Source organism: Zingiber officinale, chromosome 5B (genome assembly GCF_018446385.1).
Source record: "Zingiber officinale cultivar Zhangliang chromosome 5B, Zo_v1.1, whole genome shotgun sequence".
Lineage (NCBI taxonomy): Eukaryota > Viridiplantae > Streptophyta > Magnoliopsida > Zingiberales > Zingiberaceae > Zingiber > Zingiber officinale.
Window position 1 is genome coordinate 139,090,905 of NC_055995.1, and position 17,564 is coordinate 139,108,468.

At 36.9% G+C, this 17,564-nt stretch overlaps 2 protein-coding genes across 2 annotated transcripts; both read left to right on the forward strand.

Annotated features, from left to right (window-relative positions):
- Nucleotides 1-11,559: 11,559 nt before the first annotated feature.
- Nucleotides 11,560-12,357, forward strand: LOC121987145 (F-box/kelch-repeat protein At1g80440-like). The gene is made up of 2 exons (XM_042541038.1): nt 11,560-11,663; nt 11,781-12,357. The coding sequence occupies exons 1-2, from the start codon at nt 11,560-11,562 to the stop codon at nt 12,355-12,357; spliced, it is 681 nt and encodes a 226-aa protein (XP_042396972.1).
- Nucleotides 12,358-16,545: 4,188 nt separating this feature from the next.
- On the forward strand, nt 16,546-17,322 carry LOC121987146 (F-box/kelch-repeat protein At1g80440-like). Its single transcript, XM_042541040.1, has one exon. The coding sequence runs from the start codon at nt 16,546-16,548 to the stop codon at nt 17,320-17,322; it is 777 nt and encodes a 258-aa protein (XP_042396974.1).
- The last annotated feature ends 242 nt before the right edge of the window (nt 17,323-17,564 follow it).

The following is a 17,564-nucleotide window of genomic DNA, read 5'->3' on the forward strand; positions in this document are numbered from 1 at the left end:
TTCATACTATTATAAATGTGCTAATAATCTATGTTGCAGGGTATATATTGCCTCAGACTAACTTTGTTTTGCAGGAAAAGAGAGTTTTCTGGAACAAGGTGGTCCGGGCGCCCGGAGGTCCGGGCGCCCGGAAGGCAAATTATATCCAGCCGAGTCGTCGCCACGTGGAGCATCACGGTTTGTGCAGCTACGTCACATTCCAGGCGCCCGGAAGGGATCCAGGCGCCCGGAACAGCATATAAAAGAAGCCCCAGGCAGGAGCTTCAAAATGTAATTCATCTGAGAACTCTTCTACTGCTGGTCTTGCTGCTCGACGTTCAGTGCGACGCCAACAACGCTCCGACAAAGTGCTCCTTCGGTTTTTATTTAATTTCCTTGTCGGTATTGCTTTATTTTCACTAGCATTTCCTGTATTCATTCTGTAATCATATTTCGACTTGTTAGTGATTGCCCAACGAAAGTGGTCAAGGACCACGGGCCTTCGAGTAGGAGTCGTCACAGGCTCCGAACGAAGTAAAAAAATATTTGTGTCTATTTTCCTTTTCCGCTGCGTCTATACTCTAAGTTTTCGAATCGATATTCACCCCCCCTTCTATCGAATCTAACGGTCCTACAAGTGGTATCAGAGCAGGTACTGCTCTGATTTGGTGCAACCACCAATCAGACTGGGGGTGAAATTCTTTCTTTTTTCGGCCTTCAGTTTTACACTCAAAACTCCAAACTGGTTTATAATTTTCTATTATTTTTTGTTGAGCTAAATTGGTGCAACACCAATCTAGATTTTTCTACTATTTCTCTCTTCCCGCACTACTAATCCAAGACCAAGTCTTGGGATTTTTTTCGGTTATTTACCTGTGCACAGAATGTCCCAACAAGAATCAACACAGTCGACCTCCACTCTTCAACGGGGATGACTTTCCGTCTTGGAAGAAGCGCATGGAGGTCTACCTCAAAGCAGACTTCACCGGTGGATGAGCATTACGAGACCCTACAAAATTCCGGTGGACAACTCCGGAATCTAGTGGATCTGAAGACTGGACAGCTGACTTGAAGAAAAAGCATCAACAGAAAATAAAGCGATCAACACTCTACAGTGCGGAAGAGAAGAACTGAACAGAGTCGGTCCACACAAAAACGCTAAAGAGCTATGAGACAAGTTGATCGAACTGCACGAGGGAACGTGCGACGCTAAGGTAACAAAACGAGACCTGCTTTTAAATAAAATTTTTAATATAAAAATGCAGGAAGGAGAAACAGCGAATCAACTCCACGCGAGGATCAAGGACATCCTCAACGGGCTTCATGCGATAGGCCACCAGATGGAGAACAGAGATTTAATAAGGTACGCATTAAACGCCTTTCCACGTAATAGTTTGTGGGCATCAATAGTGGATGCCTACAAAATTTCTAAGAATCTTTCTGAATTAAAATTAGACGAGCTTTTCTGTGAATTAGAATTACACGAACAAACTAATGCTGGAGCCGAGAAAGGTATAGCTCTATTTGCAGGTTCCTCCAAAGAAAAGAAAAGCAAGCCTGAATTTGAAGAAGAATCTGACCAAGACTCCGAAGACGAAGAACACCTGGTGAACTTGGTAAGAAAAATGTTCACCAGGAGAAAGAGGAGCTTCAGCAAAAAGGACCTTCAAAAAATCAGCTCTCCCTCAGAACAAAAGAACGTGACTTGCTACGACTGCAACAAAAAGGGACATTACAAGAATGAATGCCCAAAACTGAAGTTTGACAAACCAAAGCCAACCAAAAAGAAGGCACTCAAAGCAACGTGGGACGACTCCTCGGACGAATCGGAGGAAGAAGAGCAGAAACATCAGAGCCACCTCGCACTGATGGCCCGCGAAGCCGAAACAGAAAAAGAGTCGGAAGATGAAGACGGGTCTGAACCCGAAACAAGCCACGAGTCCGTACTCGTTTCCGAAGGCTTGAATGAGGTATATTTTAATTTAAACAAAAAGTTTTTTAGAATCATCTCTTGTTTAAATAGTAAATTAACTAAAGTAGAAAATGAAAACAAATCACTTCTTGAGGAAAATCAAAACCTCAAGGAACAAATCAAAAATTCAAATCCAACTCAAGATCTAACACTTGAGGAGGAGAATCTATCATTAAAAAATGATGTTAAAAATTTAAAAGAAATGCTAGAAAAATTTACAACAAGATCAAAAAATTTAGACTTAATCCTAAATAATCAAAAAGCATGTTATAATAAAACCGGACTAGGATATAAGTCGAATTCAAATAAAACCTTCAAATCATTAATAACCCAATACAAATCAACCAATCTAGCTTGGGTTCCGAAAGCGTGTCTGACCACGCAAGTAGGACTTAATCAATATTATATACCTAAAGAAAAAATACATTATATAAAATCGAATAAACCAAACCAAAATCCAAAATACAAACTTAAATCAAATTCAAAATCTAAACAGTTTAAAAATCAACAAAATTATCACCAAGTTAACCATAACTATAAAAAGAATCGACACAAGCCTAAAATCAAAATTTATTAAAGGCCAATAACTCAGGGGGAGGCTCCAGAATAGCTGGCACCTCCAAAACTAACTTACCCGACAGGGTAACCCAAAATTTATCAACCTGGCAGGGTAATTAGGATTAGTTAAAAAGAGACCAAGTTTAACTTGAATCATGGTACTGGTGAAATTTTTGGATGATAGTACGTTAGGGAAGCTTGGGCATCGCATGTCTAGAAAGATATGGCCTCGATCTGGTGCATTTGGCCAAGTGGAACTGACCGAAGCTACCCTTAAATGAATCCTAACCAGTTAGACCAAGATTTAGTACTAAGTTCCGTGGATAGGACTATTCGGAAAACCTCGAAAGGTTGGTTACTTCTAATGATGTCCATGTGACTCACCAAGCTTAGAAGTTTATCCGAAGAATGCCTATTTGTGGAAACCAAAACTAAATCTGAATCTAACACACGTTAAACCAAAACTCCATAATTAAAAATCCAATTTCATCTCACGAAATCATAGGATTCCCTGATTGAAAATATAGATCGGGTGAGATGAATAAGGCTTCAAAATTTTAATTTTAAACTTAAAATTAATTTCAAAATTTGATTTTAAACTTAAAATTAATTTCAAAAATTTTAATTTTAAACTTAAAAATTAATTTCAAAATTTTAATTTTAAACTTAAAATTTTTAATTTCAAAATTTTAATTTTAAACTTAAAAATTAATTTTAAAAATTTTAATTTTAAACTTAAAAATTTTAATTTCAAAATTTTAATTTTAAACTTCAAAATTAATTTTAAATATTTTAATTTTAAACTTAAAAATTAATTTCAAAATTTAATTTTAAACTTAAAAATTAATTTCAAAATTTTAATTTTAAACTTAAAAATTTTAATTTTAAACTTCAAAATTAATTTTAAACTTAAAAATTAATTTCAAAAATTTTAAGTTTAAACTTAAAAATTTTAATTTCAAAATTTTAATTTTAAACTTAAAAATTAATTTCAAAAATTTTAAGTTTAAACTTAAAAATTTTAATTTCAAAATTTTAATTTTAAACTTAAAAATTAATTTCAAAAATTTTAATTTTAAACTTAAAAATTAATTTCAAAATTTAATTTTAAACTTAAAAATTAATTTCAAAATTTTAATTTTAAACTTAAAATTAATTTCAAATTTTAATTTTAAACTTAAAAATTTTAATTTCAAAATTTTAATTTTAAACTTAAAAATTAATTTCAAAAAATTTTATTTTTAAACTTAAAAATTTTAATTTTAAACTTAAAAATTAATTTCAAAAATTTTAAGTTTAAACTTAAAAATTATTTTCAAAATTTTAAACTTAAAAATTATTTTCAAAATTTTAAACTTAAAAAATTAATTTCAAAATTTTAAAACTTAAAATTAATTTAAAAATTTTATATTTTAAACTTAAAAATTATTTTCAAAATTTTAATTTTAAACTTAAAAAATTAATTTCAAAATTTTTTAATTTCAAAATTTTAAAACTTAAAATTAATTTAAAAATTTTAAATTTTAAACTTAAAAATTATTTTCAAAATTTTAATTTTAAACTTAAAAAATTACTTTGAAAATTTTAAATTTTAAATTTGAAAATTATCTTCAAAATTTTAATTTTAAACTAAAATATTATTTTCAAAATTTTAATTTTAAAAATTATTTTCAAAATTTTAAACTTAAAAATTAATTTTAAAATTTTATTTTTTAAAAATTTTAATTTCAAAATTTTATTTTTAAACTTAAAAATTAACCTCAAAATTTTAATCTTAAATTTTAAAAAAAATTAATTTGAAAATTTTATTTTTAAACTTAATTTTTTTTTAAAATTATAATTTTAAAGTTAAAAAATTAATTTCAAAATTCTAATTTTAAACTTAAAAAAATTATTTTCAAAATTTTAATTTTAAACTTAAGGAATTAACTTCAAAATTTTAATTTAAAAAAAAAATAATTTTAAAATTTTAAACTTAAAACTTAACTTCAAACCTAATTTCCAAAAAAAAAAAAAAAAAAAAAAATCAAAAACCAGGGGCGGGCGCCCCTGGTATTCCCCTCCGGGGCGCTCGGAAGGGGATCCGTGCGCCCCGCCCTAAAGCAACCCCGGGCGCCCGGAGTCCCCTATTAATAAGGAGCAGCAGGCGCCCCCAACCTTTGCCCCACCAATTCTCACTTTTGCCAAGGTTCACTCCGAACCTCAGTGCGAAAGTACTCTAAATCAAAATTTTTTTGCGGTGAAGACGCTGTTGCGATTCAACCGAGGTCGTCAAATCTATATTTGTCGATGGCTCCTCGATAAAAATTCTTCCCCTCTCTATAAAATTTTATTAGAATTTGTCTTCTCATTTTTTTTCTTAGAATATTCTTTTATTTATATACAGTAGAAAACGAACAAATACTGGTGCTGGACCCTCCAATGCTAGTACAGACCCTAGGTTTCCCACAGACGAACTTAGGATTAAGTTTGAGTCAACCATTTATAAGGCCATTAGGACTACCTGCATAGATAGATCGTTCTTTCTAAGGTCATGTCCCTCCGCTTTAGAGGTTATAGGCCACTATAACTTAAGGAACCTTGTCGAATGTACCAATCCAATAAACATAAGTCTGTGTGCCGAATTTTGCAATAACCTAGTGAAAGTAGACGATCTCACCTATACCACTAGGGCAGCAGGCACTGATATCACATTTTCCCCTACGACTATCCGAGAGTTTTTAGAGTTGCGTCCATCTACTTGTTCTTTTTTGTGCTATCCTCCGAGGGATCTACCATTCGGAGATCCCTACACACATATTACTCTCGATACGATTTATTCGTATTTTTTTGGGGGAGAGAGAGATCCCACTGTGACACAGTTTAGGTCAGTAGAACTTCGGGTCCAGGACTACGCTCTTTATAGGGTTGTAGTCCTTTGCATTTTACCACTGACTACTCGGGACATCGCTGTGATGCGTCCATTCCATTCATTCTTACTCTATGCCATGATTCATAGGTTAGACATTTACATCAGCCTACATATCTTCTCCACCATTATCTACTCAGCTGGATTCGTGACTGATAGACGAGTCCATATGCCATTTGGTCACATTCTGACAGCCTATATGTCCTCGTTGCACATTGATGTCACTAGAGGAGACATTGCCCATATGACCGAGTTCGATGTTATAGCAGCTCGGAACTTCTCCCTAGCCGGTATCCAGATAGATAGAGATGACGGGACTATGTCTTGGCGGAGGGGGGCACAGCACCAGCCCGATCCAGACGCACAGATGGACGAGTTCATGCTCGCACTATTTCCAGAGGAAGCTGCACCGGCTCCACCACCGCCCCGAGCTCGAGCACCACGTCACGCTCTCCGCACTCTAGCCGACCGTATGACCGGACTAGAGAGAGCTATGGCGAGTCTCCAGCAGGAGAACTCTGATTTTCATCGGGACATTCGGCGAGAGATAGCCGAGTTACGAGCTGCCGGGAATACCCGACACACTGAGCTGATGGCGCTTCTCCGATCCTTGGGATATGGACCACCCCCTTCATCATCTCAGTAGATCTAGTTATGACTCACTTCTGTAGCTACACTACCTGTAAAATATTTTGAATCTATCTAGTGATATTTCAGACTTACATCAATTATGTTCTATCTTAATAGACTAGGATTTTTTTTTAAAAAAAAAACTATTTTTAAAATAATGTTTTTTCAACTTATAAGTTAAAACTGTATGTTTTCAAAACTTTCCATTTTTAGATTTTCAAAAACAGCTTTGGCCTTAGACTAGTTTTGAATCCCTAGAAAGCATGTACCCATAGGACTAGTTTTTGAGCATCTCACCAACACCTTAGGCTTACCTTGCTTGTGTTTGACAAACATAGAAAGGGGTGAGATGCATAGGCCAACTGTCTGGACTTAAGATGCTTATTTCAGTGCATCAGCATAAGTCTGGACGTTAAATACAACTTAGATATTAATAAGATTAAAGTTCATCAGTCAAGTCAAACATTGACTGTTATAATCAACTTAATCTGACTAACCAAGTGAATGCTACTATCTTCTGATAGTTAGTTAGTACCTAATTGGTTAGACAGCTGGTTAAATTTAAGTATCAAGTTCAGGGAGAGAAATTAACTTTGTATGTTTAAAAAATATTTTTTTAAAAAAACTAACTTATTTTTAAAACACCAGTTTTCAAAAAGTTAAATTTAACTAAATTTAATCCCACCTAATTTAAACTTGATTAACTTTAAATTTATACTTTTCAAAATTCAACTTGTCTCCCCCAAGTCAACTTGACTATTTTTTTAACTTGGTGTTAAAAATTGTACTTTTATCTTTCAATTTTGACCCAAACTTAGATATGTTTCAAAATTTGATTACTTTTTACAGTAACTCTACACTATGATTGTTTACCCTTGCTTATTTTTGATGAATGCCAAAGGGGGAGGGTTAGGTGGTTAAGTTAGCTAAACCAATTTGAAAATACAAACTAACTTTAAAACCACATAAATGCATGTTGTTTCTTGCATATGTTTTCACTAACTTAACCAGGTTGTCATTCCATCAAAAAGGGGGAGATTGTTGGTGCGGTTAGCACTAACGATTTAACCCAGGTTTTGATGAATGACAAATAGGTTAAGTTAGTTTTGTTATTGTCTGACACTTTGATCGAGTGTGCAGGAGAAGTCTAGACAGGTTGACGGGCTGACCGGATGTCTGGCACGAAGTCCAGCTAGGTCGACGGGCTGACAGGATAGCTGGCGAGAAGTCCAGCTAGGTCGACGGGCTGACCGGACGCTTGGCGAGAAGTCCAGCTAGGTCGACGGGCTGACCGGACGCTTGGCGAGAACTCCAGACGGGTCGACGGGCTGACCGGACGCTTTGCGAGAACTCCAGACGGGTCGACGGGCTGACCGGACGTCTGGCAGGTAAGTGAGGTAAGTCACTGGAGGGGAGTGACTGCGAGGACGCGTTCCCGGGAAGGGAACATTAGGCGTCGATCCGGCTTAGATCCATTTCGGATGTCTAAGTCGAGATCGTGACTAGATTCCTGTCTCGGAAAGACGGAATCTAAGTCATACTAACTTGTGCTAATTCATACTATTATAAATGTGCTAATAATCTATGTTGCAGGGTATATATTGCCTCGGACTAACTTTGTTTTGCAGGAAAAGGGAGTTTTCTGGAGACAAATTATATCCAGCCGAGTCGTCGCCACGTGGAGCATCACGGTTTGTGCAGCTACGTCACATTCCAGGCGCCCGGAAGGGATCCAGGCACCCGGAACAGCATATAAAAGAAGCCCCAGGTAGGAGCTTCAGAATGTAATTCATCTGAGAACTCTTCTACTGCTGGTCTTGCTGCTCGACGTTCAGTGCGACGCCAACAACGCTCCGACAAAGTGCTCCTTCGGTTTTTATTTAATTTCCTTGTCGGTATTGCTTTATTTTCACTAGCATTTCCTGTATTCATTCTGTAATCATATTTCGACTTGTTAGTGATTGCCCAACGAAAGTGGTCAAGGACCACGGGCCTTCGAGTAGGAGTCGTCACAGGCTCCGAACGAAGTAAAAAACATTTGTGTCTATTTTACTTTTCCGCTGCGTCTATACTCTAAGTTTTCGAATCGATATTCACCCCCCAACGGTCCTACACCTCCCCCTTCATCTATGCTCATTTTTGAGGTTGACTCTTCTTCCAGCTGATGGCTTGCCATTAGTGCTAATCCCGAGAATTCTTCGAGGTCTGATTCAGAGGATGACGAGTCTGACCAAGTGGCCTTCAGGTTCTTGTGCTTGGAGGATTCTGGTTTATTTTACTTTACCTTTTCCTTCTCTTTCTGTTTGCTCTTCAATTTCGGGCAGTCATCCTTGATGTGCCCTTCTTCGTTGCAATTGTAGCAACGTACTGTCCTTGTCTTTTGATGACGTTTACTCGGCTGCGATCTAAATTTGTTAGATTTTAAAAACTTGTTAAAATGTCTTACCATTAACGCAACTTCGTTTTCGTCAATCGATGCGTCAGAGTCAGAAGCGTTTGTTTTTGCCTTTAAGGCGATGTTCTGACTTGTCTTCTCTACTCCATTGGGCTCTACAACTCGAGATTCGTGAAGTTTAAAAGTAGAAAATAAATTTTCTAAAGTACTTACCTCGAAGTCCTTAGAGATGTAGTACGCATCTACTAAGGAGACCCACTCCGGAGTTCTGGGGAAGGCGTTGAGCGCGTACCGGATTGAGTTCCGGTTCGTTACTTCTTCTCCAAGGTTGGTTAGTTGAGTTATTAACTCCTTGATCTTTGCTTGGAGTTGCACTACCTTCTCGCCGTTGTTCATCCGAAGGTTCGTTAACTGGGTCCGGAGGATGTCGCGCCTCGCTAGCTTAGCTTCTGAGGTACCTTCGTGAAGCTCCAGGAATTTTTCCCAGAGGTCTTTCGTGGAGTCATAGCTTCCGATTCGACTTACCTCTTGTGGTGGCAGAACGCTAAGCAGGTGGAATTCTGTCTTTCCGTTGGCGACAAAATTGGCTTGCTCCTTGCTCCATGTGTTTTCTTCTTTATCTTTTGGAACTGCATAGTCATATTTCATAATTAAGCAAATGTCAAATTCTGTCTTGAAAAATACCTCCATCCGGCATTTCCACGTCGCGAAGTCTCCGTCGAACTTTGGGGGATGAATATTCGCTCCGACCATCGTCTTGATCGTTGTGCTTCAGTCGGCGGTTAGTCTTTCTGAGGCGGTCTGGTTCTGATACCACTTGTTGGTACAGCGGAGGCCGGCAAGAGGGGGGTGAATTGCCTGCATAAATTAAAACTATTCTCCTCGAATCTTTCAACTCGAAAGTGCAATAGCAATAACAATAAAAAAAATAACTAAAATAATAAAGCTAAACCGAAGGACAGAGAAGACCAGGAGTTAACCTGCTTACAACCAAGAAGGTTGTTAATCCAGGACAATGAAAATCGCACACTAGAAAAATCTCCTTCTCTGAAGACGGAGAAGGCTTTTACACTCTTACAGCTCAGAACTATTGCTAGGAATTGATTACGGAGTTGATGGAACAGATGATCTCTAATTCCTAGTTCCAGAGGCCTTTATATAGCCTCTGAAAATCCTATCTCGGATGTCCGAGGCGTCTCCAATAAGGGTCCAAGGCGTCTCCATCGAGAGAGTGGATAAAACTTTATCCAAAAGCCCAACGTTCACTTCTGCCAGGTCCGAGGCGCCTCCAACAGGCATTGAAGGCGCCTTCAAGCTGGAGGCGCCTCCAAGCTGGCTGACAGCTTTTTCCAGCTTGCTTGCTTCTTTGCTTCGTCTTCCGAAGTTCCGCTCTTTTGGGTGATTCCGGCCAACCGAAATAGGGCTCACCCGAACCCAATTTCCGACCTTCTCCTCGAGCAGTCTTCCTCCCGGCTTAACGTCCCTCGAACGCCGCACACGTTCTTCTTGCCCACCGGTGTATTCTTCAGTAGCTCTCTCGTCCTTCGGACGCACCGAGCCCTTCGGCTCCCATCCCATGCTGTCATTCTCGCTAGCTGCGTCTTCCGCTCGACTTCCTGCGCTAAGCTCCTGCACACTCAGACACAGGGGTCAAACACAAAGCAGGACCTAACAAACTTGGTCGATCACATCAAAACACCCGCGGGGTCCAACACTTTCAGCTGAGCGGCTATCCCGTTCGGTGTGGCAGCGGACCCAAGAATATTAGAATCCTGGTCGAGCAGCTATTTCGCTCAGCTGAGCAACAGACACAACGAGATATCCTTCGACATCCTTTTGGAGCTAGTGTCGCTGCCAGACGACATGGTCAAATAGAGGATCGTACGGCGGAAGCTTCCACTGTCACTTATTGTTCAAAGAAAATACTATCTAAATATTTATTCACACTAACTTATTGTTCATGATTTTGTGATGTCTATTATTTTAGAGCTAAAATAGTCTTCATGAATAAATTTGTTGATTCTTTAATATTGACACCTAACTATGAACTAATCAACAGTTGAACAATGATGTTGATTATGACTTTTGTACAATCTCAATTTATTTGTATTAAAATTTGAGATTATAAACTTGGTTGGTTTGTTAATAAGTACAAGAGAAACAATTCATCTCATAGAGTTCGAACACATGCATGCTACGAGTAAAAGGATGAAGGAAGAAATTATTAAATGTAAAAAAAAATTATCACATAAAGTAGGAGAGGGAAGAAAAGTTTATCGAGGAAGGTAGACAACGAGAAGAAAATCTCAACACGATGGTTCATAAAATGAATCAAAAGGTGGAATATACAAATCAATTTTATCTAGAAGGATTTGGTCCATGAAAATCATGATAGACAATGTAAAACTTAAATTTGTTACGGTAAGAATTAAAAATCTATACCGTTATTTATATAGTTTGAGTATTAATTAAATTTACTTGGTCGATGTAAATTTTTATTTATCTCAATGTTAAGTGCATGATGCTTTTGGATTTAGAAATTGTTTTTTTTTAAATATTTTTAATTAATTTTAAATGTGTAATTATTTAATGTAAAATAATATCTGCATAAGAAATACCGAATATATAAAAATATAAGATAATTAAAATTAGAAATAAATTTTAAAAAAAATTATATATGGAAATATAAATTAAATTATAAATAAATTTATAAACCGATTAAAATTATTTATTTGAGGCATATTAATAACGAATTTTAAAAAAAATTATTTGATAATTTAAAATATATTTACAAATAACTTTCTAATAAATATAATCCAATACTCAAGTTAAAATTAGGAGAAAATAGTCCTTTCCTGATTCGGCACCAAGTCGTTTTCTTGACTCGCTGCATCAGCTTAGGAGGCATGGGTGGAATACTTATCCACGTCGAATCCCTATTTACCAATATATCATTCCCGGTTAATTATTAATATATCTATATTAATAATTAATTGGTCAAACGAATTATTCTTTCCATAAATAATTTATAGAAATATTTGCCCAAAATATTTCTTTCTTAAAACGAAATCGAATATAACTATATTAATCAGCAAACTCCGATTATCACCGACAACCATGGAGACCGAGCTAATTCCAGGACTACCCGACGATGTCGCTCTGCAGTGCCTCCTCCGCCTCCCCTTCTACTCCATCTCCGTTGCACGAGGCGTCTGCAGGCGGTGGAGGCGCGAACTCTCATCGTCGTCATCCTTCTATCGCCTCCGCTAGGATGCCGGCCTCGCTCGCCCCGTCTTCATTATGCTCTTTTATGATATACCCTCGTTCTCCCTTTACAGGTGGCGTCTAGCCTTTTACGAGCCAGGCACGGGCGCCTGGGGGGTCCGACCGTTGACAGACGACAACCTCCGCGGCAAGCAGCATTGCTGGCATGTTGTGGTCGTCGGGCGAGAGCTGGTGTTGGTTGGCGGGTGGGATGAATCAAACTGGAAGGACACCGCGGAAGTCAACATCTACGATCTAGTCACCGGCGACTGGCGTCCCGGGGCTCCTATTCCGCGCCCCATGCAGGATGGCTGCGACTTTGTCGTCGGGCCACGGAACGTGTTCGTATCTGGCTGGAAGGACAATCTATCGTCGATGTTAGTTTATGACACGGCAACCGACGCGTGGATGGACTACCACGTGGCGACCCAGGAGCCGAGTTGGTGCCCATGGTCGGGGTTCATGTCGGTCGCCGACCTCGCCGCCCACGAGGAGGAAATGATGTACGAATGCCGGGAGAGAGAGGAGGACGAGAAATTGGAGGTGGTTACATGGTGCGACGACGACAAAGCAAACTTGTGGCGGGGCTTGGGATTGTCGCCGGACAACTTATTTAATTACCGCCGACAATTCTTTGTCTTCCAATTCTAAGAGGACTAGTACTGAGTTATAATATTAAGTACGAATAAAATTTACATTCACGAGATGTAAGACATAAAAAATATGAAGTATGAAAACTTTTATATATAAATATTTTTAGAGAAATGATATTCATCTAGAATTTTCATCTAGAAAATTCATCTAGATAGACACATAAATGATGGGCCCACAAAAAGTGAAATGGTGGGTCCCATCATTTATGTGTCTATCTAGATGAATTTTCTAGATGAAAATTCTAGATGAGTATCACAACTCATATTTTTAATGCTCTTGACCGTACTTTCAGACTTTCGACTATACCTTTTATGATATTTTATGTTTGTAGAATCTAAGGTTGATTTTTTTTTTTTTTTTTTTTTTTTAAAGATGTACCTGGTATTCACGATATAAAATTTTTGCCATATCACAATCCTACATATAATCAATCTCATGAATAAGAATTAAAAACTAACTGTCCCCGGCAAGGAATCCTACTCGTCAAAACTAACTGTTTCTGTAAAAATATTTAAAAAAATAGGGGAAAAAAAACAAAGGAGTATTTTTCTTTTTTCCAATGGAATCAAAAGGCATCCATCCCACCAACCCCTTTAAATGATTTGATTGTTTTTGATGTTATTATTTTCTTGTCACATACATTGTATATTATATACAATGTTAGAAAGATAACCGTTACTGATTCATAAATACTATAATATAAATTTATCTTGTTTAATAATAATTTGTTGATGACAACTTTGATTTTAAAATTATTATAATATAAATTTATCTTATTCAATAATATTAACAGTATAGTAGTTATTATTCGTAGCTGTTATAATTATCATAGTGGTTATGAAATAATGACTACTATAATGTGTACTTATCTTATTCGTATAATTAATTGATGTGATTAGATGGTGGGAGATAATATTATGAAAATAGTGTAATGAGACGGATGAGAGACAAATAGGATGGTGTATATACCATTTTAATTTTTACCCAAAAATTTATAATAATCAGGAAACTCCTGGCATAGAGGTCTAGCTAATTCCGAGCGTACCGGACCTCATCCCTAGCATGGAAGGGGGCCAGAGGTGTTAGGGTTAGTTGGCTTCTTTGCGACGATGGCTAGATTGGTGGCTTGACACTTTCGGACAGGATGAACGGTTAAAAGTAGCTGCACTATTGTAGTTCTATTTGATCTATAGGAGTACACTCGAGTTCTTCTAACCTCTACTAATGGACGACGTTGGAATAGAAATGAGAAAATTAAACGAGTACAATTTCACAGTCCCAATGCTAATTAAGTTTGGGTTGGGATTTTGGGAGTCTAATAGAACACCTGAAATCGGTGATGTATCCTGTTGCTTGAAAATTAAACCTACGTTTCATTTAGATTAGATTAGATTAGATTGCGAGGAAAAGAAACTGGCCTTGAAATTGTTACAGCTTCCCTTGTTCTCTGACAACCGTACCATGTGAATCATCAGGAAGAAAGCTGGAATTAAGCCGTGTTTGGATCGATCAGCAGCTGAATTTTCTGTATTATATTACTCTTTGATGGTTGAATGCTATTTATTGGGAGCATGTTCGTTGGCACTCGACTTCCCGGGTGGTGATCATGATGATGCTTCGAAAGATGATTATATTAAACCCCTAGGGGGTGTTAAAGCCATTCAAAGGCTGGAACTTCTTATTCAGATCAGAGATCATCAAATGCTTCATCGTGAATCGACGCAAAAGGTTCAAGAAGAAAGCAAGGGAGAGGGGAAAAAATGTAACATAGAGATGACCTCGTCCTTCTTCCATGGGCAAGCAAAGCAGATCGCATACCTTTACGTTGGAGATCAAAGGAAGGGTGAGGCGTCTGAAAGCGGAATACAAAAATATAGATCCGTTATATTAACGGTTCTTTAATGCCGATCCCATAAATATGGAAGAAGATACATATAAGTACATGAACATCAAACACATAATAAAATATAAACTTCAAAAGATAGAGAGAGAGATAGAATGAAGGAGGCTTACTACTTACTTTCTCCTTAGCTCGACTGGAGAGAGGTTTTATTTATCTCCTTCCGTATCTGGACTGACTCGGGTTACTGATGTCGTTTCATATTTTTTTTAAAAGCTTTCCAAATTATTTGATGTTTTTTTACAAACTTGTAAAATGAAAGTGGCTAAGTGAAAAATATTCTCAATTCTTCATTAATGAATGCCCTTAATCTGCCTCCCAAGTGGCAAAAGGCGATTCGCTCGCCCCCAGCGCCCTCGTCAATTCGTCCCTAGGCCAATACGGAAGAGGTAAATCACGGGTGACTACTAGCCATTAGTGCAAATGGCCAAGACATGGAGGAGGTTATGCTCGGTCACGCCGAGTTTCGACCCCAAGACCTCATGTGACAACACCCCATGTCTTAACCATCACACCACTCCAAGGAGACCTTTATTCTACCTCCTAAGAAATATTGTTTTGTTGTTTCTGCAGCGATGAATAATGGTTGCTTCTATAATATTTTATGGATAATAAATTCATATATATATATATATATATATATATATAGAGAGAGAGAGAGAGAGAGAGAGAGAGAGAGAGAGAGAGAGAGAGGTAAAAAATCTCCCATAATTATTAAAATCATAAACAAAAAATCTACTATGTTTAAAAAATAAAATAACATCCTAATGTATTTCTTATCCTAAAATATTGTATCAATTATATCATATTAAAATAAGTTAGTTCAACTTAATTAAAAATATTATATATACAATGCTTTTATAGCAAAAAAAACATCAATTAAAAATGTTTGATTTAATTTAGGTAATATAATAAAATATGTTTATTTGAAAGTTTTAGTCATAGTTTTCAGAATCACAATCCTATGCAGAATCGATTTAGAATTAGGATCGGACTGCAGAATCATATGATCCTACCAAAAACCCTTAAAATCTTATCATACATAATTAATAATTAGAAAAAGTACCCTTAAAATCTTATCATACATTATTTGTGATGTCTATTGTTTTAGAGCCAAAATAATCTTGATGAATAGATTTGTTGATTCTTTAATATTAACACCTAACTATGAACTAATCAGTAAATGAACAATGATGTTGATTATGACTTTTGTACTATCTTAATTTATTTGTATTGAAAATTTGAGATTATAAGACTCACTCGTTTTATATTTTGATTTGCTAGATTGTCTCAACAAACTTAGTTAGTTTGTTAATATGTATAAGAGAAATAATTCATCTCACGGAGTTCGAAGACATGTATGCTACTAGCAAAAAGAATGAAGGAAGAAATTATTAAATGTAAAAAAAATTATCACATAAAGTAGGAGAGGGAAGAAAAGTTTATTTAGAAAGGTAGACAAAGAGAAGAAAATCTCAATAAGATGATTCGTAAAATGAATCAAAAGATGGAATATACAAATAAATTTTATCTAAGAGGATTTGGTCCCCGAAAATTGTGATATACAATGTAAAATTTAAATTACTTGCAGTGAGAATTAACACTCTATACCGTTACTTATAGTTTGAGTATTAATTAAATTTACTTGATTGATGTAAATTTTTATTTTTCTCAATGTCAAGTAATGATGTTTTTAGATTTAGAAATTAGTTTTTAAAATATTTTTAATTAATTTTAAATGTGTACCGAATATATAAAAAAATAATATAATTAAAATTAGAAATAAATTTAAAAATAAAATTATATATGGATTTATAAATTAAATTATAAATAGATTTATAAATCGATCAAAATTATATTTGATATGTTAATACTCAAGTTAAAATTAGCAAAAAAAATTAAGGTTGAGTCCTTTCTTGATTCGGCGCCAAGTCTTTTCCCTGACTCGCTGAGTCAACTTATCCACCTCGAATCCTTATTTACCAATAAATCATCCACCTCGAATCCTTATTTACCAATAGATAGCGCGTGTAATTATGAACAAACTATTACCATTTAGATTGAGAATTTAAAATTTTAAAATTTGATTATTTTTTTTTCGGCTAATATATATTCAGGATTAATTATTTATGGCATGGAATTTCTCTATATTAATAATTAATTGGTTAAACGAATTATTTTTTCCATAAATAATTTATAGAAATATTTGCCCGAAATATTTCTTTCTTAAAATGAACTGGATTATAACTATATTAATCAACAAACTCCGATTATCATCGGCGACCATGGAGACCGAGCTAATTCCAGGATTGCCGGAAGATGTCGCTCTGCAGTGCCTCCTCCGCCTCCCCTTCTACTCCATCTCCGTTGCTCGAGGCGTCTGCAGGCGGCGGAGGCGCGAACTCTCAGCGTCGTCGTCCTTCTATCGCCTTCGCAAGGCTGCCGGTCTCGCTCGCCCCGTCTTCATCATGCTCTTTTATGATATTCCCTTGTTCCCCCTTTACAGGTGGCGTCTAGCCTTTTACGAGCCAGCCACGGGCACCTGGGGGGTTCGTCCGTTGACAGACGATAGCCTCCGCGGCAAGCAACACTGCTGGAATGTTGTGGTCGTCGGGCGAGAGCTGGTGCTGGTCGGCGGATGGGATGAGTCAAACTGGAAGGACACCGCGGAAGTCAACATCTACGATCTAGTCACCGGCGACTGGCGTCCCAGGGCTCCGATTCCGCGCCCCATGCAGGATGGCTGCGACTTTGCCGTCGGGCCATGGAACGCGTTCGTATCCGGCTGGAAGGACGATCTATCGTCGATGCTAGTTTACGACACGACAACCGACGCATGGATGGAGTGCCACGTGGCAACCCAGGGGCCGAGCTGGTGCCCGTGGTTGGGATTCATGTCGGCCGCCGACCTCGCAGCCCACGAGGAGGAAATGATGTACGAATGCCGGGAGAAAGATGAGGACGAGAAATTGGAGGTGGTCACATGGTGCGACGGCGACAAAGCGAACTTGTGGCGGAGCTTGGGATTGTCGTCGGACAACTTATTTAATTACCGCAGATAATTCTTTATCTTCCAATTCTAAGAGGACTAGTACTGAGTTATAATATTAAGTACCAATAAAATTTACACTCACGAGGTGTAAGACATAAAAGATATGAAGTATCAAAACTTTTATATATAAATATTTTTAATCTTTCAGACTTCCGACCATACCTTTTATGATATTTTATCTTTATAGAGTTTAAAGTTGATTTTTTTTTTTCAGATGTACATGATATGCATGATATAAAATTTTTGGCATAT